The sequence below is a fragment of the Molothrus ater genome, chromosome 18 (genome assembly GCF_012460135.2).
Source record: "Molothrus ater isolate BHLD 08-10-18 breed brown headed cowbird chromosome 18, BPBGC_Mater_1.1, whole genome shotgun sequence".
Taxonomy (NCBI): domain Eukaryota; kingdom Metazoa; phylum Chordata; class Aves; order Passeriformes; family Icteridae; genus Molothrus; species Molothrus ater.
This window is the reverse complement of record NC_050495.2, coordinates 13,081,669-13,104,597: the sequence shown is the minus strand read 5'-3', so window position 1 is coordinate 13,104,597 and position 22,929 is coordinate 13,081,669. Positions and strand designations below refer to the sequence as shown.

Here is a 22,929-nt window from a genome sequence, read left to right as displayed (position 1 = left end):
GGGAGCAGGGACAAGGAGCAGGGACAGGGACAGGGAGCAGGGACAGGGAGCAGGGACAAGGAGCAGGGACAGGGACAGGGACAGGGAGCAGGGACAGGGAGCAGGGACAGGGAGCAGGGAGCAGGGACAGGGAGCTGGGACAGGGAGCTGGGACAAGGGACAGGGAGCAGGAGCAGGGACAGGGAACAGGGACAGGGAGCAGGAACAGGGAACAGGGACAAGGAGCAGGGACAGGGAGCAGGGACAGGGAGCAGGGAGCAGGGACAGGGAGCAGGGAGCAGGGACAGGGAGCAGGGACAAGGGAGCAGGGACAGGGAGTAAGGGAGCAGGGACTCCCTGCCAGCGCTGGGGGTCGTGGCCACCATGCCCCCCGGAGCACAGCGTGGTGGCAGTGGCACCCAGAGCCCTGAGCAGCCACTCCTGCGGCTGTCACCGAGATCTGGTTCAGGGTTGGGAGTGCCACACACCAAACCTGCCCTTCCCAAGCTCACTGGGGTCGATCCACCCTGCACTGGGGGCTCTGCCAGCTCTGCTCGGGGCAGGGTGAACTGTGTCACCTGAGGGAAAGGTCACAGAGACACCAAGGAAAGTGACACTTTATTCAAAACTACCACCATGTCTTCAGAGGGCAGAAAACACCACGATCAGCACCTCAGCTACAGCAAAAAATTCCTGCAACTCCAGAACACTTCAAAGCAGGAAATTAACCCAAATCCACTCACTGGGGGTAACACAGCATTTCTGATCACCCCACTGCTCCCTCAGGAAGGAGGTGATCATGCCCAAGAAGCAGCAGCACCCAAAGGAAACACAAAGAGAGAGAAGCAGGTCCTGGACAGGGGCTGTGCCCCATCCTTATGCTCCAAAGTTCAACCGAGGGTTTTCCAGGTGCTCCCAAAACCCAGTGAGGCACCAGAGCAGGGAGCTGCTCCTGTATCTCCCCTCTCTCAATCTTCTGTTTGTGATTTCAGAGAGATGGACACCAGCAAAACCCAGCTGCAGCTGCTCTGCCAGGTCTGGGGGTGTTGGGGGAGTGAGAACATTCTCCAAACAACCCAGGGAATTTGAGGAGTGAGAACATTCTCCAAACAACCCAGGGGATTTGAGGAGTGAGAACATTCTCCAAACAATCCAGGCACAGAGCTCAGGGAAGGCTCTGGTGTAACAGGGGAGCAGCACATTCCCTCTCAGCGCTGGGAGGAAAGAAGGAAACCCGTGATTCCCTGGCAGGTGGGTGTTTGGCTGCTATTCCTGGCTCATTGATAGCAGCTCTGGAAATGCTGTGGGGACTGGGAGAGGTGCTCAGGCACTGCTCAGACTGAATGCACAATAAGGAAAGCAGAGGAAGAGCACCCTTTGATGGCTGTGATCCAAAGGCAAGGATCTGGATAAATGTGACAGGAACAGGGAGGGAGTGGCAGCAGGAGCAGAGCACAGCACAGGGTCACAGCAGGGCTGTGGTGAACCTCCCCAGAGTGGATGTGATGGGACAGGAGGCACAGCTCAGGAACAGCACTGATCCTCCACAGCAGGACCAACCTCACTGCCCAAGGACAAAGGGAGAAAATCCAAGGAAAACAGGGCATGGAGCAAACCCCAGGTGGCTCCATGAAGCACCAGGACAGCATCTCCCAGTGTCACCACCTGGTCCCTCTGCAGCCCAGCTGACAAACAAGAGCAGAGCTGCTGGAGCCAGGAGAGGAAGCAGCCACCAAGGAGAATCAGACACGCAGGGGAAAGCAGCTGAGAGCTTCCCAAGGAAGGTGAGCTGCCAGCTGAGGGGCTGGGAGCTGGGCAGCTGGGGACAGGCTGGGCAAGGGACAGGACCAGGGGTTTGAAAACACCCCCAGAATCAGGGAAGTCTCCAGAACAGCTAGCAGGGGAACAGGAATGGGAACGGGAACAGGAATGGGAACGGGAACAGGAACAGGGACAGGGACAGGAACAGGGACAGGAACGGGAACAGGAACGGGAACGGGAACAGGGACAGGAACAGGAACGGGAACAGGGACAGGGACAGGGACAGGGACAGGAACAGGAACAGGGACAGGGACAGGGATGGGAACGGGAACAGGAACGGGAACAGGAACAGGGACAGGGACAGGAACGGGAACGGGGACAGGGACAGGAACAGGGACGGGAACGGGAACAGGAACAGGGACAGGAACAGGAACAGGGACAGGGACGGGAACGGGAACGGGAACAGGAACGGGAACAGGAACAGGGACAGGGACAGGGACAGGAATGGGAACAGGAACAGGAACGGGAACAGGAACAGGGACAGGGACAGGGACAGGGACAGGGACGGGAACGGGAACGGGAACGGGAACAGGAATGGGAACGGGAACAGGGACAGGAATGGGAACAGGAACGGGAACGGGAACAGGGACAGGGATGGGAACGGGAACGGGGACAGGAACGGGAACAGGAACGGGAACGGGAACAGGAACGGGAACGGGAACAGGAACAGGGATGGGAACGGGAACAGGGACAGGAACGGGAACAGGAACAGGGACAGGGACAGGAACGGGGACGGGAACGGGAACAGGAACAGGAACAGGGACAGGAATGGGAACGGGAACAGGAACAGGGACAGGGACAGGAACGGGAACGGGAACAGGAAGGGGAACGGGAACAGGAACAGGGACAGGGACGGGAACGGGAACAGGAACAGGGACAGGGACGGAAACGGGAACGGGAACAGGAACAGGAACAGGGACAGGGACAGGGACAGGGACAGGCAGGATTCCAAGGACTCCATCCCAGGAGGGTGCACAGAGGCACCACAGCAATGGCTCAGGCTCACACCACAGGCCAGCTCCAAAAGATCTGGCAAGAAAACCAAAGCCACTTTTCTACCAGTAGGGAAAATAACCAAAACCTCCTCAAAGTCCATCTTCTGATACGAAAGTTTCAAGCATTCCCAAGGTGCCTTCCACACTGGAGCACACAAAGGGTCTCCAGCAGGGTGGGCACATTCCCTGGGCTTGGAGATTGTCCCTGCACCTGTCCTGAGCCGGTGCTTCCAAGGACAGAGCATTTCATAGCCTGGACACTCACTGGGAGAGGGACACCAGGCTGCTCCTGCTGCTCTGAGCTGTGTCCCTGGGGCTTTCCAGAGCACTCTCTGGCCTCCTGCAGCACCTCTCTCTCCAGGTGAGAAACTCTGCTCTTGCCCCAGCATCCCAGCAGCCTGGCAGGCTGTGCAGGCTGTGCCAGCTGCCTGCACTCCAGAAGGCAGAACCTCTTCTCCACAGCTCTGGGATCTGATCACTAACGAGGCTGGACTTTAACAGCCAATTTATAATAAAGTCCCATGTTTTATAAAGCTCTCAGGAGCAGAAGCCAACCCCACTGGCTCAGCTGTCACTGCCAACAGGAGGATGAACATGGCAAAACCCATCTCCGAGGGACTCCAGGGAACAATCCAAATTTCCCCATTTTCTTTTTAGAAAAAATACCAAAAATAATTCACAAAGACAATTTTATCTGCTTACAAGTGCTGCAAAAACTGTGCCAAGCAAGAGAAAGTACCTTTCTGCCTATCTCCAGTCCCTTTAATTTTCCCCCATCCTGCCTTACACAAAATGCTGCCCCAAAGCCCTGGCCCCGTGGGCTGTCAGTGCCCAGGTACAATCCCAGATCACAGCCTGGGATTTTTCACAGAATCACAGAATGCCCTGAGTTGGGAAGGACCCACAAGGATCACCCAGACCCCCAACAATCCCACCCTGTCCATCCCTGGCAGTGCTGCCCAAAGGCTCCTGGAGCTCTGGAAGCCTCGGGGCCGTGCCCATTCCCTGGGCAGCCTGGGCAGTGCCAGCACAGGGATGGCAGAGCAGGGAGAGGGATGGGCTCTGCACTCTGCCAGGACATTATTTCCTGCCCATTGACCGAGGCTGTGGGAACAGTCCCTGCCCGAGTGCTCAGCTTGAGGCAGGAACACAGCGTGGCCCAATTTTTCATCGCTGTGCAGAATTATATAAATGCCTCAAAGCCCAGGAAAAGAGGGAAGGAACCTGGGTCAGCCCAGTGATGCTGCTCATTCCAGCTGAGCTGAACATCCCTCACCAGCTCCTGCTGTCCCAGAGCTGCTGCTGTGGGATGCTGGAATGCTGGCAGGATGGCAGCAGGACACCTCCTTCCTCCTCCTGCCTGGGCAACTGCAATCACAGAACCATGGAATGGTGTGGGTTGGGACCTTGAAGCTCACCTCCTTCCATCTTCTTGACATGGGCAGGGACACCTTCCACTAGAGCAGGAACCAATAACTAATATATATATAATTAATTATATAATATTATATATATATATATCAATATCTCAAGCAACATAATTTGTTGCAATTATCTCAAATTTAAGCATGGGAAGAAGGAAATCCAATCTCACAGTGACAGTGAAATAAATCCGAGTAGCTGAAAGCAGAAATGATCACACAGAGCACCCAAACCTCCCCACTGCCATTCCCAAGGTGGAGCTCTGACACTGGCTCTAAAGGTGCTCCCATCTTTCTCCTGGGAGCTCCCAGGAAAGCTGACCAATTCCCAAAGCCACAGAAACATGAATCCTTCTGTCTCCTGCAGCAAGCAGCAGCCACTCAGATCTGCACCAGCTTTGGAGCTGCAGCCCCAGATCCCAGTGGAGGAGCCCTGCTGCCGCCAGGCCATCCCCAGCACCTTTCCAGCATCCCCAGCAGCTCCCCAGCATCCCCCCAAGCTGTACCAGCAGGACAAACTGCCATGGGAATGCTGTGACACAGCACAGGGCTCTGGGATCCCCTCATTCCCCCCTCAGGGCTGTTCTCAGGGAAGCTGCTTTGAATCAAGGATCATTTAGGAAAAGACCTCCAAGACCATGGTGTCCAACCTCTGACCAATCTTTGCCCATGACACACCAAGTCCTGCAGTTACAGCTGGAGATTATCACCAAGGGCTGGAGGAGAGAGCTGCAGAAAGGTTTCTCCTATTGCTGACGATGAAGGATTCACTCAGGCAGAAAGGAGGAAGAGCAGGGAGCCTCTGCCTGGAGGTCTCTGCTTGGAGCCCAGCCAAACACCACAGCTTTGGGGATCCTGCCCTTATTCCAGCTTTTGGATCAGCTCAGACAGGGAAAAAATGATTTGGCTTTGCTAAGGCTGGGAAAACACCCTGAAGATCAGGAAATACCCACAGAGAGAGTCAATCCAGGGCTCCTCATTCGAGGATGGAGCACAGGGGATTTGCAGAAGCCAAAGTGCAGTGGGCCCAGCAAGATCACAGCACTGAGACTTCAACCTGAATGGGGGGGTCCTAAGAGCACCCACTGAGGGTCACAGAACCTCCTGGAAGCTGCAAAACCACAGATTCCTCAATTCTTGGGAGGATTTAGGAGAGGGAAGAGGGGGAGAGGGGAAACACGACTCCCACAGGGTGATGGTGAGGGACACCCAGCAGAATCCAACTGAAACATTTTCCAGCACAGCCCAGAAGGAGTTTTAGTGATGGCCTTGAAGGGGATTCCAAACATTCAGGGAATGAGGAGGAACCAAAACAGAGGAAGAGAGGACTGGCTGAGGTGGAGGATGCCTGGAGCATCCATCCCTGGAGTGCATCCAGGGAAGGGAACAGAGCTGGGAAGGGGCTGGAGCCCCAGAGAGGCTGAGGGAGCTGGGCAGGGGCTCAGCCTGGAGCAAAGGAGCCTCAGGGGGCCCTTGTGGCTCTGCACAGCTCCTGCCAGGAGGGGACAGCCGGGGGGTCGGGCTGTGCTCCAGGGAACAGGGACAGGAGCAGAGGGAACGGCCTCAGGCTGGGCCAGGGGGGAATATTGGAAAAATTTCTTCCTGGAAAGGGTTTCCAGCCCTGGCACAGCTTCCCAGGGCAGTGCTGGTGTCCCTCTCCCTGCAGGGATTTAACAGCTGTGAGGATGTGGCACCTGGGGACAGGGATCAGTGGTGGCCTTGGCAGTGCTGAGGAATGGTTGGACTCGATGATCTCAGAGAACTTTTCCAACCTTAATGATTCTGGGGCTCATTTCCAATGCTCTGTGCTCTTGTCTCTGGATGCTGCCCTCCACTCCTTTCCCCCAGTTTGGTCCTTTTGGATCCTCAGCTCCCAGCAGCTCCTAAATCCCATTGAAACCCAAACCAACATCCCCCAGCTGGGCAAGGCCAAAATGGATGGGGACCATGTCCAGGAGCAGCAAAAAGCCTGGAGGCCCTGCAGGAGGCAGGAAGGGCTCCCTGCTCCTCCCCACAGGGAGCTCCCCCAAGGACACACCGAGTGCTTCCATCCCTGGTTTCCAGCCCCCAGCACACCCTGTCCCTGCACAGGGAAGGGCTCAGGGATGGATTCCCTCTTTCCATGCAGGATGACAGCAGTGCTCCCACCCAACCTCACCCCTCCTGGTGCTCCAGCTCTGCATCTGCTCCTCATGGAACACAGATCCTCCCTGGAGCAGCAAACCCTCGGGGGGGCAGGGGGCTGCCAGTCCCATGCTGGGATGCAGGTGGGCCTGGATCCCTTGGGAAGCAGCGCATCCCTGGCTCAGGAGCTTCACCCCGGCTCACCCTGCGCCTCCTCACGCTCAGGATGAAAGGCAGACATTCAGCAGGAATTCCTGTAGCTCTTCCCCAGGGAACAAAAGCTCCTCAAGAAAACAAACATGAAAGGCTGGCAGGAAAAATTTGACAACAAATTGCCAGGTTCCTGTGGTTCCTGTGCTGTGGATGAGGCAGCCCAGCCTCCACAGCATCCTCCTAAGGATTCCTGCATTCCCAGTGTGCTCTGGAGATTTCCCTGTGCTCACCAGTGGCACAGAGGGACTATACATGATTTGAATTCATCCCCCTCTCCATCCTGCAGCCAAGCTTTGCCCTGGCCTTGTGCAGGGCCTGGTGCCAGCACCTCCAGGACCCTGGGTCAGAGCAGTGGATTTGGGCTGAGCAGAGTGAGCAGCCATCACCACCCAGCTCCAACCCCAACCCTTTCCCCATGCCACGACACAAGTGTGGCACAGCAGGGCTGGCCCCAGGCACTGCAGTAACCCACATAACACCACCCTCCTCCTCCTCCTCCTCCTCCTCCTCCTCCTCCTTCCCCCCTCACTCCAGCAATGCTCCACAAATGCAGTTGCTGCTTCCCGCTCTCCTCGCATGCACTCGGGGAACATCTGCAAGCCCAGGCTAAAATCCCAGAGACACAAAGCACAGCAGCTTCCCATAAATCCAGGAGCACTCCAGGCTGGTATTTTACACCTCCATCCCCAAACCCAAGTGCTCCCCGAGCCCAGCCCCTGCTGCTTTGTTTGGACTCGGGAGCAGCTGGGGCTGGCTTTGGTTTGTAGGGCACGGGCACGCGGGGTTGCTATAGGAACAGGCAGCCTCACCGTAAGATGGGCAGATTATTTTTGGAGCTGTGATGCAATTTAATCTATGGAAAATGGATCGGCAGCCATCGGCCGTAAGCCTCCTCGGGCTTGTTTCTCAAACACAAACCTCAGTGCCTGGAGCAGCAGCCCAGCAGAGCCACCAAGGCAGAGCTCCCTTTCCAGCCCTTTTTCCATCCTGAACTCTTCCCTCAGATAAATGTTTGCCATTGCCTGCAATTTCTCCATTGCTGGTGGGAAAGCTGCTGGCTGGAGGCACAACACCAGAGCGTCCCCATGCTCTGGGGACACACTGGGGACACACTGGGACTTTGCAGTGCAGTCCATGGGGACCCCAGGGATAGGGATCCCATGGGAGGCACTGCCACACAGGGCTCCCCCCCAAAACCATCAGGGAGCAATCCAGGGAGCTGCTGCTCAGGGCTGGGCAGCTCCAGTGGTGCCTGTGGATGAGCAGAGCTGGGAAGAGCCTCTTCAGGAGGAGAAGGGATTGAAAGGTTCAGCATTAGACCTTTTATTCCAAAATTCCCAAACTGCATCCGGAGTCTGGCTGTGATGTCTCCAGCCCAAAACACCACAGCTCCTCAGGCCCACACCATGCCTGGGGCAGGCTGTTCATCCCTGCTTATCCTCCTCTCCAAGTCCAGCACAGCTCTCCCCACCCTACATCCCTCACCTTTCTCCATCCCTCATCTTCCTCCTCGCTGGGAGTGGAAAACTTCCCCTTCCTAAGTATCCTCATTTTCAGCAGCAGTCCTTGTCCTTCCTGCATCACTGTGAATCTCTCCCCAGTCCTCCTGCAAGCCTGAGCTGCTTTCCTACCACTGCACCAGAGCCTCTGGAGCCTCCCAAGGCAGGACTGGCCCTGGGCTGGAAATGAAACCCAGCTTTCTCCTGGAGGCAGCTGGAAAGAGCTGATGAGGGGTTGGAATTGCAGGATCAATACTGCAGGAGTGAAGTCAAGGATCCCAGAGCAGAGATCCACGAGTGCTGCCCACAGGGAAAGCTCTGATGGGATAGAAGGAATGCTGACGACTTTAATTCAAACAGCATTCCTGGGTTGCCCCAAAGCCACCAGAGACCACAGCAGTGACAACAAAGGGGAATCTCAGCAGCTGATTTCCCTCTGGACAGCAGGACCTGCACATCTGCCAGGGGAGCTGAGCTTGGAAGCCTCAGAGTCCCAACCCTGGCTGCTCCCAGTCCTGGAAAGAGCTGCTTTCAGCCTGGATGGTCCCAACACCAGCACAGCATGGATTCTGCCTCCATTCCCAGTTCCCCCTCTTGTGCACTTTCTCCTGCCTTTTCCCACACTTGTCTGGGAGTTTTAGATCTAAAAGTATGAAAAGTATCCCACTGACTGGGAAAAACTGGGAAAAGCCTTTTCTCCTCCCACAGACAGAGTGGAAGATGTCCATGAGGATCAGCCAGCAGCAAATCCTGCAGCCATCCCAGCTGAAAGTCCAAGTTCTTTCTCCTCACTGTAAACCCACAGAAATCAATCCCACCTCCTTTCCAGATTCCCCATTTATCCCAGCCCCAAGCAAGGGTATGATTCAGAACCAGCAGCCCTTCCTGTGTGGAATTATCCTGATCTCTGGGATCTGCTGCTCACCCGTCATTCCTGAGGCAGAGCAATTTCCAGCCTGGCTCTGGCAGACACAGCTGCTTTCATCACTTTTAATCGCTATGAATATTAAATGGAGCAGGGATCTATATTTAATAGCCTGGCCAGGCTGCCAGGGAGATGGATGAGGTTTATAGCAGCTGCAGATGCAGGAACAGGCGGAATTTTGGTGGTTAGAAAGAATTACACTGAGAATTAATCATCAAAATAGTAGGGAAAATAATCATTCATAAATCATCCCAAATCCGGGTGATCGCTCAGCAATTACCACCAACCTGCCAGGGCTATGGCTTCTCCCCACTAATGCAAGGGGAAATGGGAGCAGGCAAATGGGAGCCTAAAAATAGGGAAAACTGACTGCTCCTGACAAGCTGGGACACACCCCAAAGTCACATTCAGTGGGAGCAGGTGGGGAGGGCCCAGCTGGTGATGGGGCTCCACAGAGCAAACCCAGAAATCAAAGGCCACTGCTCCTAGGGGTGCTCACCTGGAGAGGAGAAGGCTCCAGGGACACCTCAGAGCCCCTTGCAGGGCCTAAAGGGGCTCCAGGAGAGCTGCAGAGGGACTGGGGACAAGGGATGGAGGGACAGGACCCAGGGAATGGCTCCCACTGCCAGAGGGCAGGGATGGATGGGATATTGGGAATCAGGAATTGTTCCCTGGCAGGGTGGGCAGGCCCTGGCACAGGTGCCCAGAGCAGCTGGGGCTGCCCCTGGATCCCTGGCAGTGCCCAAGGCCAGGCTGGACATTGGGGCTGGGAGCACCTGGGACAGTGGGAGGTGTCCCTGCCATGGCAGGGGTGGAAGGAAATGGGCTTTAAACCCATCCAGCCCAAATTCCACAGTTCTATGAAAACAAGCAGGATACAAAACTGGTCAGTGGGAAAGCAGAAAGCATCTCCATTCCCATCACTGCAGCATTCCCAGCCTGGCTATTGAACATTTTATTGCTGCAATTACAAAATGATGATGTTCCTGGTCAATAATCCTGAGCAGCACAGGCTGCACTTTGGCTGGACAGCACTCCTGCACTTCCCAGCACAAATGGTGTTTTCCCAACACCCAAAGAGCCCCAATAAAATGAAATTCAGGCTACAGAGTCACACAGATTGAGTTCAAAACACAGCAAAAGGCAGGGTTTGAACTAAAATAGGATGGACACACTGAAGAAATGGAGGTGAAATGCAGGATGTGATCAATCCAAGACTCCACATGGCCTCGGTGGAGAGACCCAACCTAAGAGGCAGCCCTGGAGCCAGTGGCCATGGCTACTCCTAAAACCACACAAATGCCAATGGAACTTGGAAAAGTAAGCTAAAAGAGCAGATTAATTCAGGGTTATAGAAACAGAGAAGGCAAATTTGAGACATGAAGTGATTTCTGCTAAGTCCTCACCAGCCCAAGGCTGGTTTGGGATCCTGCACTCCCAGAGTGTCCCAGGAAAGGACACCCCTGATGGCACTGGGGCTGGGAAACACATCCCAGAGGGACAGGGACTGAAGGACAGGGTTGGGCAGAAGCGGGAGGACTCAACTGGAGACATTCTGACAACCCACAAGGAACCACTAGAGATACTCAGGAAGCAAAGCTGGAAAATGGAGCAGCTACAGAGGGGCAGCTGTGCCACAGAGCCCTGAGGGGGGAGAGCATTGTCCCTGTGTCCCTGAATGCAGGAGAGACCTGGAGGGGCTGGAGCGTGGCCAGGCCAGGGAACGGAGCTGGGAAGGGGCTGGAGCCCCAGGAGAGGCTGAGGGAGCTGGGCAGGGGCTCAGCCTGGAGCAAAGGAGCCTCAGGGGGGCCCTTGTGGCTCTGCACAGCTCCTGCCAGGAGGGGACAGCCGGGGGGGTCGGGCTGTGCTCCCAGGGAACAGGGACAGGAGCAGAGGGAACGGCCTCAGGCTGGGCCAGGGCAGGGGCAGGGTGGATTTTGGGAACATTTCTAATGACTGAAAGGGTGGTCAGGCACTGGCACAGCTGCCCGGGGCAGTGGTGGATCCCCATCCCTGCAGGGATTTAACAGCTGTGTGGACGTGGCACCTGGGGACAGGGGGCAGTGCTGGCCTTGGCAGTCCAGGGGAACCAGGGGAACAGTTGGATTTGATGCTCTCAGGGGGCTTTTCCAACCTAAAAACCATTCTGTGACTCTATAAATACATATATATTTAAATACATATATATATATATATATGTATGTATGTATGTGTGTGGGTTGAAGCACAGGCAGGCACGAGTGCTGCTTCCACAAGTCTTTCCAGTGGATTTCTTCACAATCCTTCCAAAACTCTTCTCAGGAGGAGCCAAGAAGCTTTCCAAGATGCCACTTTGCTGGCTTTTGGAGGAGGTGGAGGATTGGTGGCTGTTTTTTTGCTCTGCCTTTTGCCTACAATGCTCTGTTCCCTGTTTCCAAAGGGATAAGGAGTTGGGAGCCCTATGGAAAAGTACAGATCCAGCCCTGAAAGCTCCTGAACAGAGATCTGAGGGGCAGAGCTGGCAGGGAACACAGCAGGAGATCAAATGAACCCAGCTGATGCTTTTTGGGAGCACTGGAGAGTCACAGTTAGAGCTGCTGGACAGGCCCAATGTCCCTTCTGTCCCCTGAGGGCACTTGTGAATAGCAATGAGCAAAAACATGGAGGGGAAGGAGTGATTACAGGGAAATAACGGCTCATTAGCAGATAATTGGGGGCTCAGCAGCGCAGCTCATTGCCAGGAAAGAAAATTTTTAAAAAATTAAAATAATGGCTTGATAAAAATAGAAACTTTTTCATTCTCCAGCTCGGAACAGCAGCGACACACAAAGTGCTGAACTCCAGGAGCAGTGTGGGTGCAGAGCTGGGGCAGGGACAGTGAGGGTTTGAACTACAAATAGGATGGATCCAGGAAATAGGATCCAAAACGTCCCTCCTGTCACACCTGGAAAATGCTCCCCTGCCAGGAACCCCTGCGGGAGAAGCCAGGACGGGCCCCACTGGCACACGGTGCCTGCAGCATCACCTTCAGATCCTCATTTCCTCTGCAAGCCCAGGAAGTGCCCAGGGATCCCAGCAGGCCCTGCCAGGGCCTAAAGGGGCTCCAGGAGAGCTGCAGAGGGACTGGGGACAAGGGATGGAGGGACAGGACACAGGGAATGGCTCCCACTGCCAGAGGGCAGGGATGGATGGGATCTTGGGAATCAGGAATTGTTCCCTGGCAGGGTGGGCAGGCCCTGGCACAGGTGCCCAGAGCAGCTGGGGCTGCCCCTGGATCCCTGGCAGTGCCCAAGGCCAGGCTGGACACTGGGGCTGGGAGCAGCCTGGGACAGTGGGAGGTGTCCCTGCCATGGCAGGGGTGGCACTGGATGGGCTCTAAGGTCCCTTCCCTCCCAACCCATGCCATGACTGGGAGCTGTGGTGACCCTGCAGGAGGCCCCATCACTCCAAAATCCTGCAGTCAGCCTGGATATCCAGTTACCCTCCCCACCACCCCTCCCAAAGCTGCCTGTGAAAGCAGTTCTCATCCCTGGATAGATCCAAATCGGCAGGACAGAGGCACAGATCTCTGTGTCCCTTCCTGAGCCTCTGAAAGATCCACATCCAGCTGAACATCTCCCATCTGCCCTTCACCAAACCAGCCCAGCTCTGATTTCTCTGTGCCCTCTGAATTCACAGCCCACAGCTGACCCAAGGCAGGACTTGCCCTGCCTGCAGCTCCAGGACCATCTCCAAGGGAATATTTGGCCCACAGACAAAAGTGGCATCATAAATAATTCAGTCACTTGTTCTTGTCCAAAGCATGCCAGGAAATGTCCAAAACTTGTTCATTAATTGTTTCTGTTCCTTTAGTCACTGAATCCTTCAGTATCCAATGATTCCTACGGATTTGCATCACTCCCCCACACTGAAATGGAGCAGCTGTCACAGCCTGGTGGCACCATGAGCTTGGGGACAAGAAGTCCCTGAGTCCCTGAAGGGGTGACAGGCAGGAGCAGGACACAGGGCCAGGCACAAGCAGCTTCCTAGCCAGGAACAACTCCAGAAAATGGCAGAATAACTAAAATTCCAATATTTTGGAGGAAATGAGATCTTTTCAGTGCAGATACTCACAGCTGGGGGGTGACACCCTGCTCTTCCACAGACCACAGCAAAACCTGGCACGCTGCTACTGACACCATGGCAGGTCTTGGATGTCTCCTCCTGCATCACTGAACATCCATTTTTTATGATGCTTAAACATTTTCCAGCCCCAGGTCCATCTCCAATGTCAGCAGGGCGAGGAGGGGAGCTCACAGATGGCCTCTGCCCTGACATCCATCAGGGAAGGAGGCTTGGGAAGCCTTGGAGAGCTCCCAGGATCCCTGGGGATAACATCGTCCTTGGTGTAGCCAGGACCACTCCCAGGGGCTCACCACAGTGAATCTGGCCCAGATTCATTTATGGTTTTTTTCTGGAAGTCTCTCATCAGCAGGGAACACAGATCCTGCCCCAGGCTTCCTCCAGCTCATGGAAAGCAGTGGGAGATGTGCAAAGGACACTCCTACACTCCTGTCAGCTCTCTCCTTGCTCACTGACCCTGGAACAAGAAGATGACAAGGACCCTGACTCCCAGGGAGGGGGAGCAGAGGGAGAGGGAGGCAGGGAAGGGACAGGGCTGGCTCTGTCCCTGTCACACCCACGGCTGTGCAGGATCACAGGGGAACAGCAAAACCCAGCAGCAGCAGAACACAACAGCAGGGATGGTGGGACACAGGCAGCCCAACCCAAACCCTGCTGGGCCACCCAGAGAGGCTCAGAGAGCCCCTGAGCCTCCCTTCTCCCAAATCCAGCAGCTGTTGTGTCCCTTGCCTCAGGATCAGGGCTCAGCTCATCCCTGCAGGCCCCAAGCTCAGCTCATCCCAGGCTTTGCAGGAGCGTCCAGGCTGAGCTGCAGTGAGGCCACAGAGACACAGACACCTCCTGATGGGCACTGAACCCTCCTGAGCTGGCAGGGCTCAGCTTACCCGGGGTAAGAGGATCCTGGGGTGTCAGGTGTCCACCCTGCTCCATTCCCCAAGGTCAGGACATGCCAAAGGCACAGCTCAGACGTGCAGGAGCCGGGAGCCTCCCAGCCCCCCTGCTCTGCTCAGGCTCAGGGAGGATGGCAGCAGGGCAGCAGCAGCCCCAGAAAGGCTCCCAGCTTCCATCCCTTCTGCCTTTGGATTTCAATCCTGCTTCCTCTGAAGCCACAGGCAGGGAAAGCCTCCAAGTCCATGAAGTCCAAGCTGTGCCCCATCCCCACCTTGTCACCAGCACAGAGCACTGAGTGCCACATCCAGGCCTTCCTTGGACACCTCCAGGGATGGGGACTCCAAACCTCCCTGGGCAGCTGTGCCAGTGCCTGACCATCCTTTCAGTCTTTAGAAATGTTCCCAAAATCCACCCTGCCCCTGCCCTGGCCCAGCCTGAGGCCGTTCCCTCTGCTCCTGTCCCTGTTCCCTGGGAGCACAGCCCGACCCCCCGGCTGTCCCCTCCTGGCAGGAGCTGTGCAGAGCCACAAGGGCCCCCTGAGGCTCCTTTGCTCCAGGCTGAGCCCCTGCCCAGCTCCCTCAGCCTCTCCTGGGGCTCCAGCCCCTTCCCAGCTCTGTTCCCTGGCCTGGCCACGCTCCAGCCCCTCCAGGTCTCTCCTGTCAGGAGGGTCCCAGAGCTGCCCCAGCACTGGAGGTGCCCCAGCAGTGCCAGCTCAGGGCACGGGCACTGCCCTGCTCCTGCTGCCACCCCAGGGCTGACACAGCCCAGGTGTCCTTGGCCTCTGGGCCCCCTGGGCACACCTGGGCTCGTGTCCAGCCACAGCCACCAGCACCTCCAGAGTTCTCCTACCAGCAGCTTTCCAGCCCCTCTGTCCCCAGGTCACCTCCCCTGCAAGGACAAGTCATTTCATGGGTGTCACAGGATAACAAACCTGTCCCCAAGGCCAGGGCACTGTCACATGTCCCAGCTTAGAGCAGGAAGTCACAGTTCACTGCCTGTGGTGAGCCATGGACCATCCCACATGGGCCCCATGCCTGGCACCACCTCCCTTACAGCCAGAACAGCCCCAAGCCCCTCCTGGGCTCAGTGCCTGCTGTGGAAACACAGGGAAATCCAGGTTTGATCCCTGCAGGAAGCAGCAGCACAGCAGCACTGGCTGCACTGACAGCTGCTCCAGCAGCAGGACACAGAGCAGGAGGGGCTGAGGCCAGGCCACGCTCAGCAGGTCCTGTCAGTGATTCACTGCCAAAAGCTCCTGGAACAACCAATCCATCCCTGGAATATCTCAGCAGCTCAGCACAGACAGGGAGAAGGGCACTCCACGCTGCACAGCCTCCCCAGGAAGTGCTGTGCTGGCTGTCAGTGCAGAGAGATCAGGGAAAAAAGGGAAAAGACAAAGAAATCCACTCCTGCTGCAGGCAGGGCCTCTCTGTGCAGAGCTGTTTGATGGAGCTGGGAGCTCATCTCCCTTCCAATTCTGTAACAGCATTTCTGGTCTCTAATTAACACCATCAGGCTGTCAGGATGGCCACTTCCTCCCTAATTACTGTGCTTTGTAATTAAGATACAGCTAATAAACTCCTGTTATTAGTGATTGCTGCTGATCAGCTCTGAGGTGCAGAGCAGCTCCTGCCTTGTGCTGGCACCAGGAGCTCCAGGGCAGTGCATCCATGGCACAGAATGCCAGGATTATTTGGGTTGGGAAAGCCCTTTGAGGTCATTGAGTCCAACCATGAACCTCCAACACCTCCAGGCCCACCCTAAACCATGTCCCTGAACCATTCCCATGGTACCTGCACGTCCTGGGGATGCACCCTCTCCCAACCAAGCCACATGTGCTTGTGGGCAGGAATCCACCTTCACAACTGCTAAAAAAGAAAGGGAACAGGGCAGAGAGGGCATCTTTGGAAAGAAGATGAACATTCCCTGCCCTCAGCACATGATCTGCTGCTCTGCTGAGCGTTCAGGGCTCACTGCTGGGAAGGATGGGCTTGGCCAGCTCCAGGGACTGCCATTCCCTGATGGCCCCAGGGACACTCATCCCAGTGAGAATCATGGAATGGAATCATGGAATGGGATCATGGAATAGGATCATGGAATGGGATCATGGAATAGGATCATGGAATGGAATCATGGAATGCAATCATGGAATGGAATCATGGAATAAGATCATGGAATGGAATCATGGAATAGGATCATGGAATAGGATCATGGAATGGAATCATGGAATAAGATCATGGAATGGAATCATGGAATAGAATCATGGAATAAGATCGTGGAATGGAATCATGGAATGGAATCATGGAATGGAATCATGGAATAGGATCATGGAATAGGATCATGGAATGGAATCATGGAATAGGATCATGGAATAGGATCATGGAATAGGATCATGGAATACCCTGAGCTGACCCACAGGATCCCCCAGTCCCACCTCTGTCCCTGCCCAGACCCCCCAACAATCCCACCCTGTCCATCCCTGGCAGTGCTGCCCAAAGGCTCCTGGAGCTCTGGCAGCCTCGGGGCTGTGCCCATTCCCTGGGCAGCCTGGGCAGTGCCAGCACCCTCTGGGGGAAGAACCTTGCCCTGAGCTCAGCCTGAATTCCCCCTGGCACAGCCCAGTGCACAGAGACATCTCCACATCCACTGCTCCAGCCCTGGGGTCAAGGGCAGTCACAGGGGAGGGTTTCCTTCCACTTCTCACCTGGACATCCCAGCTCCCACCGAGCTCCCTGAGCTCCCACTTCTTGAAATGAAAAGGATTCCACAACATGAAACATCTCCAAACATCTCCATGGACATTCTTACATCGTTATTTCACGTGGAAAAACCATCCATAGCAAAGGACACCAGGCAGGGCCCCACGTCAGTGCACCCTGAGTGACCCATGACTCTTGGGAGAATCCAGGCTTTATTTTAAAGCAGGTGAATCCACCAGCCCTGATTACAGATTTTAAGTGCTTTCCACAAATAAATCAGCAGCCACCACTGCTAAAGCTGCAATAAAACACCTCCAGTTCCCCAGCAGCTCCAGCTAGGCACAGCCCCAGCCCAAACTCCAGACTCTTAACCCAGGAACAGAACAACCAGGATGCAGCCCAGGGATTCAGCACCTCCTTGTGCCAAAACTCCTGGGAAAGAGCTCCCCACCTCAAGAAACTTCTAAATAAATCTGGATAAAGGCTGAATCAACATATCTGCTTTGGGAACAGGATACAGCCTGTCCATCACCACCTGTGCTTGCTCCTCCTGGAAATTTAACCCAGCTCATTCCTGAGCAGACTTGAAACACTCATTTCAATGGTTCCTAGCTGGGCCATGAAATAAATACACTCTGCATGTCCACAGGGAGAGAAATGCATTTTTCCATCTATTTTATGGTCCCCCCTGTGTGCTGAAGCCACGGGCCAGGTGCAGCCCAGGATCTGAGTTTCCTTTGAGGATAATTGCCCATGTCACCACCAAATATTAATGACAGGCTGCATTTGGGCATGGTAAGAAACCCAGCACCAAACACACAGCATGGAGCTGGAGAGGGAAATTCCTGATGGAAATGCCCTCTGAAAGCAGCAACAGCACTGCTTCTACTGGCAAGAGCTTTGAGATCCTCAAAATTAACTAATGATAAGCGAATTATCTTAATCTGCTAGCTACCCACAGACCTTTCTGTGCACAGCAAGTGAAGTGTCTGCATTCCTCTGGCTCTAAAGACTTCAGCACCTCAGTCCTTCCTCCTTAATTTGGCCACAAACCCAAAACCCAAGATCCCATCAGCTCTGACTGAACCAGATCAGCCCCTTAACACACAAACACAGAACAAAACATCTCCTTAAATCCACCTGCACCTTCCTTTGTCTCTGTATAATCAAAAGAGCACTGGCACAATTTGTGCCATCCCCTGGATCCCTGGCAGTGCCCAAGGCCAGGCTGGACAGGGCTTGGAGCACCCTGGGATGGTGGGAGGTGCCCCTGCCCATGGCAGGGGGTGGCACTTTAAGGACCCTTCCAACCCAATCATTCTGGAACACTGAATCATTCACCCCAAAGATTCAATAATTGGTTTTATCTTAGAAGCACAAAAGGAACTCCTAAAGCCACCCAAAGCCTCCAGGCTGAGCTCCTCTGTTCCCAAGGAATCTCCTGCTGAGCAGAGCCAGGCCCAGCTTTTCCCTGGGCTGCTCATTAAAAGTCATCAGCATTTTAAACATAATTCAGACAGCTCCTTTTGAGGAGAAAAGTGGATTTGAGGACAAAATTTTGGTAGGGGAAAAAAAATCACAGCATGAGGATTTCTAAATGAAAAGCAAAGCCTCCTTGGGATGTATTTTCCCATCCAAAATATTGCATTTCCAATGGGGAATGTGCTTACCAGAGCGACACACTTTGCACATCACAGTTTTTACAGTAAATTGGTTTTAAAAGCCAACATTTTCCCAGCTTTGGGGTTCAGTTTGTTGTTAAAACATGACAAATATTTGCCTGTCATGTCCCAAGGCCAAAGCCTCTGGGTTTGTCAAATTTGCTCCACATGTGTGAAATGGATGTTCCCCCCACCAGACAGGGAAAATTTTTCCATGTCACTGCAAAGCTTGCCCAAAATACCACCATAAAATGGTGGAAAGATGCTTTGGGGGCAGAAAAAGACCAGGCCAGCCATGGGAATACCCCAATCTCACCTCAGATACCCTCAAAACCTCTCCCCATGTTCTTCCCTGCACTTCCCAAGCCCACTCCCCATTTCTCCAGTGTTCACCACTCACCTTCCCCAAATTTCCACACAAGACTGGTTTCAGCTTTTGATGAGAATAATTCTGGTTTGGGGCATTTTATTCTCCACTGAAGGCTTGTTATGTAAAGCTCTGTGCAGAACTCCTGGAACACGCATGTCCTTATGTCACCCAGCTGGAAAAACAGCTCGAGAAGGGAAGCAAAGGGAAGGGGACAAGGGGACAATCTGGATTTGATAAAAAGGTTGGGTTTTTTTTGGTCATTTGAAGCTAGCTGTAAATCCTCAATTGCTTGAATTTTGATTTGACCTATTTGCATTCTTCCTTTCCTCGTCCTTTTCTGGGGGAAGGAAATTGCATTTTGATAAAATAATTTATTGTGAAGCGATGCTTGAGAGCAGGACAGGACCACAGGAGGGAGTGACACAGGACCATGGGATCATGGCATGGGTTGGGTGGGAAGGGACCTTAGAGCCCATCCAGTGCCACCCCTGCCATGGCAGGGACACCTCCCACTGTCCCAGGCTGCTCCCAGCCCCAATGTCCAGCCTGGCCTTGGGCACTGCCAGGGATCCAGGGGCAGCCCCAGCTGCTCTGGGCACCTGTGCCAGGGCCTGCCCACCCTGCCAGGGAACAATTCCTGATTCCCAATATCCCATCCATCCCTGCCCTCTGGCAGTGGAAGCCATTCCCTGTGTCCTGCCATCATCCCAAACTACATCAAAGCAGCAACATTTGGATTTGACCATCACAAGGCCCAGGTGTGAATCACCAGGTGCTCCCAGGTCCCTGCAGGCAGACCCTTGGAACACTGCAGGGATAGAAATAAAACATGGGATGTGATGAGCTGCCAGTGCCCAGGACCAGGGAGCTGCCTCTGGTCTGCAAGGAAAGCAAAGAACATTCTGCAAGTCCTCATTTCTCACCATCAGCCTCCATCGTGAGCCACTGGATTTTGCTCAGCCCCTCCACTGATGAATCCTGGAATGGTTGGGTTGGGAATGACCTTAAAGCTCATCCAGTGCCACCCCCTGCCATGGGCAGGGACACCTCCCACTGTCCCAGGCTGCTCCAAGCCCTGTCCAACCTGGCCTGGAACACTTCCATGAATTGTCAGTGCTGCCATAAAGCAGCACAAAAGTTGAACTGAAAGGCAGGACCCACCCCCAGCCTCTTCCTGCTTCATGCCACTGAGGAAAAAACACCAAAATGGGGATTTCTGTCCCAAAGCAGTGCAGATTTGGGCAGAGCATCCCATAAAGGACAGTGCTCCTGCACACCCAGCACTAGGCTCTACTGGGAAACACCTGGAATGACACAGAGGGCAGTAACAGACAGGACATATTAGTGCACACCCTAAACACAGCTCAGTGTTCCTGGAGAACAGCTCTGCCTCTCACCATGGCATGGGCAGGGAGCAGCACAGGACCAACACAGCAATGCTCTCAATTCCATCTGAACTCAAAGGAATTTGGCTTAGAACTCAAAAAATACATCCTGACACCAACACAGGGGCTGATTTACCCATGACAAACAACCCAATACCCTGTGCAATTAAAGGTACCCGAATAGAACAAATTATCAGCAAATTTAAAGGGTTTTTGGGGTTTTTTTTTTTTGTATTAAAACTGAGTCAATCTGGATTCTGGATTTTTTAAACACCTGATAAAGCAGGAGCCCCACACTTTGTCCATCTCCAACCAAACCCAGCAGGGCTGTAGCACATGATGCCTGCAGGGCAGATTCCACACGTGCATTCCTAATATTCCTGTCTGGGGTCAAACACCTCCTCCCCAGCCCACCCCAGCAGAGCAGCCCCTCCATCGCTCCCAGCAGAGCAGGGAAGCCCCAGGGATGCATCCAGAACGCCGGGAAGGCCACTAACCCTTGTGGAATTTATTCAGACAGCCGGCGTTGCAGAAGGAGCGGAGCGATCCTGTCTCCCAGCAGCCCCTACCCTTCATCCCCACCGCGGGATGGCTCTGCCGAGGCTGCCACGACTCCTACATGGCTGCGAGCTTGGGGATGCAGGAAAACCCACAGGGATGGAGAGATGGCCCAGGGAAATGTCCTTATTCCAGTGCCACACTTCCCATCATCCATTCCCAGCACATGCCGCTAGCAGGGCACTACGGCTCCATCACCAAAGCAGCCTCGTACCAGCATGCACCACGGAGCAGCCCTTAACTCCATCCCTGCCGGAAAACAGCCTCATCCTGCCCAAAAAACCGCGACAGAGAGCGGCAGCAGCAGCCCCAGCCCGGCAGGCTCGGCTGGGACCGGCTCCGGAGCGGTGCCTGTGGATACCCAGCCCCAAAGGCAGAGGGATGCTGCATTTTCGGGAAGGGAGGGGGAGATTTGGAGGCTTGTCCCTTTAAATGCTGCTGGAGGTTATTTTTAGGACATTGGCTTAAAATAAAGACCAGAATTCCTTTATTTTTTTATCAGAAAGTCCATGATCCATTTTAGTCACTCGGTCCCATTTCACATCCCAACAGCTCCGTAACAAAGCCAGGAGGCTCCTCCAGCCCTGTCCTCCCTGAGATCCATTTTCTCACCCCTCCATTCCAAAACCACTGGATTTTCCCAGCTTTAATTTGCCCAGTCTCGAGGGAATGTGTAATTCTGGAGGAAAAATTCGGCATAAATCCCAATCCAGAGCCCAGCAGCTGCTGCCTGTGCACAGTGGGACCCAGAGCATGGAGTGGGAACTGGGAATTTCCAGGACCCACAGGGATTAATAGTTTGCATTTGATCATTTTTTTCTCACTCCAGCTGGATTACAAAGGTTTTACAGCAAGAAAGAAATGTTTGTATTCCAGCTTTTAAGTTGGAACCACTTTCTGAGGACACATTTAAATAGAGAGGCAGGGACTGTGCAAGAATTCCAGGTAGAAAAAGGAGAAATTCAGCCAGATCACACAATCTTTACTATGTGCAGTCAAGCCAGGGAAACTAATGCTGGCAGTGCACGTACACACAAAGATTTCATTAAAATATTGGCATATGTATTGATGGTTTGGGTAAGAATCTGCAGTTCTTAAGGGGAAAATGACCACCACAAGAGATTGGATTTTAATTGGAGAGAAGAGGAAGGTCTTGATAGGATTTAGCTCAAAACAAGAATTTCCAGCTCTGATATCAGATCCAAGGACCAGCTTGGACCAGCTTGGAGGCAGGATCTGGGTTTTGACACTGAGGCCAGAGTTAATAACTATACAGGGCCATACATACACAGACACACATTTATATTCTGTATTATATCCTAATTCCCAAAACTGATCAGCAGGGATGGAGGAGACACAGCTCCACTCCTGCTGCAGGAAATCAAGGCAGGATCATGGAAAAAAAAAACTAAAATCCTCTCCATAAGGATCAGATTCCCAAACTGACAGAGCTCTGCATCTTTCCTGCCAGCTGCCCCCAGCCTCCTCCTGCCAATATTTAAGTCACAGCCCCAGTCACTCATCTCAACATTTGGCAATCAGTCCTCAAGTTCCCTGTTCATCAACAGATTGCAGGTTTATCCCCGGATTTAGCTCCTTCTGCTGCAAATCCAGAGTTACCAGGGTCCCAGGAACAGCAAAAGGTGCCTGGGAAAGGCTCCCTGACTTCCCCTGGGAAAGTCAGGATGAGCTTTCTCCTTTCTTTCCAAGGGAAATGTGAAATTGTGATGTTCCTTCTTGCTGAGCAACTGAAACTCAGCAGGGCACTCAGGTGGGAAGAGGAGTGAGGGTGTGGAACACCCAGGGCTGCTGAGGGGCCAGGCAAAGGCACAGGGAAATAAACACAGTGAAAATGAGGGGATCCAGGAGGAGACCATCCATCCCCTCATGGCACACACAGCATCCCACAACACAGGCCCAGATCCTGGATCTCCCAAAACACCAAATCATTCACCTTCCAGAAACTGCATCAAATATAAAAAGCCGTTTAAAAGTGCAACTTCTACCTTCCAAATATTTTGCCTGGAAGAAGACAAGGTGGGTAGGTCAGATTATGGCTGCAGTTTGGGTTTAGTCTGACTTCTTTTCCAAGTTTGATAAAATCCCAAAACAAACTGGAGAACTTAAGGAATTCTGTTTTCCCATTCCAGAGCATTCCCAACAACACTCCCAGCTGCACTCTTCAGCCTGGTATCTCCTTTATCATTATCCAGTTAATCTTGAAAGCCTCCATAATCCCTAATTTTCTGGTATCTTTACAGCTTTGCCACATCCACCTCCCCAACCC

The 22,929-nt window shown here is 53.9% G+C and overlaps 1 protein-coding gene across 5 annotated transcripts in view; it reads right to left on the bottom strand.

Moving 5' to 3' along the window:
• Positions 1-22,929, bottom strand: part of OSBP2 (oxysterol binding protein 2) — a 102,121-nt gene that overhangs the window by 33,587 nt on the left and 45,605 nt on the right. Inside the window, exon 1 of one of the 5 annotated variants that reach the window (XM_036393213.2) lies at positions 20,582-20,767. The exons of the other annotated variants lie outside the window; for them this stretch is intronic. Within the exon in view, the coding sequence (XP_036249106.1) occupies positions 20,582-20,660 (79 nt within the window). The 5' untranslated portion in view covers positions 20,661-20,767. Of the gene's footprint in view, positions 1-20,581; positions 20,768-22,929 lie in introns of those variants that run through there. 5 annotated transcript variants of the gene reach the window in all.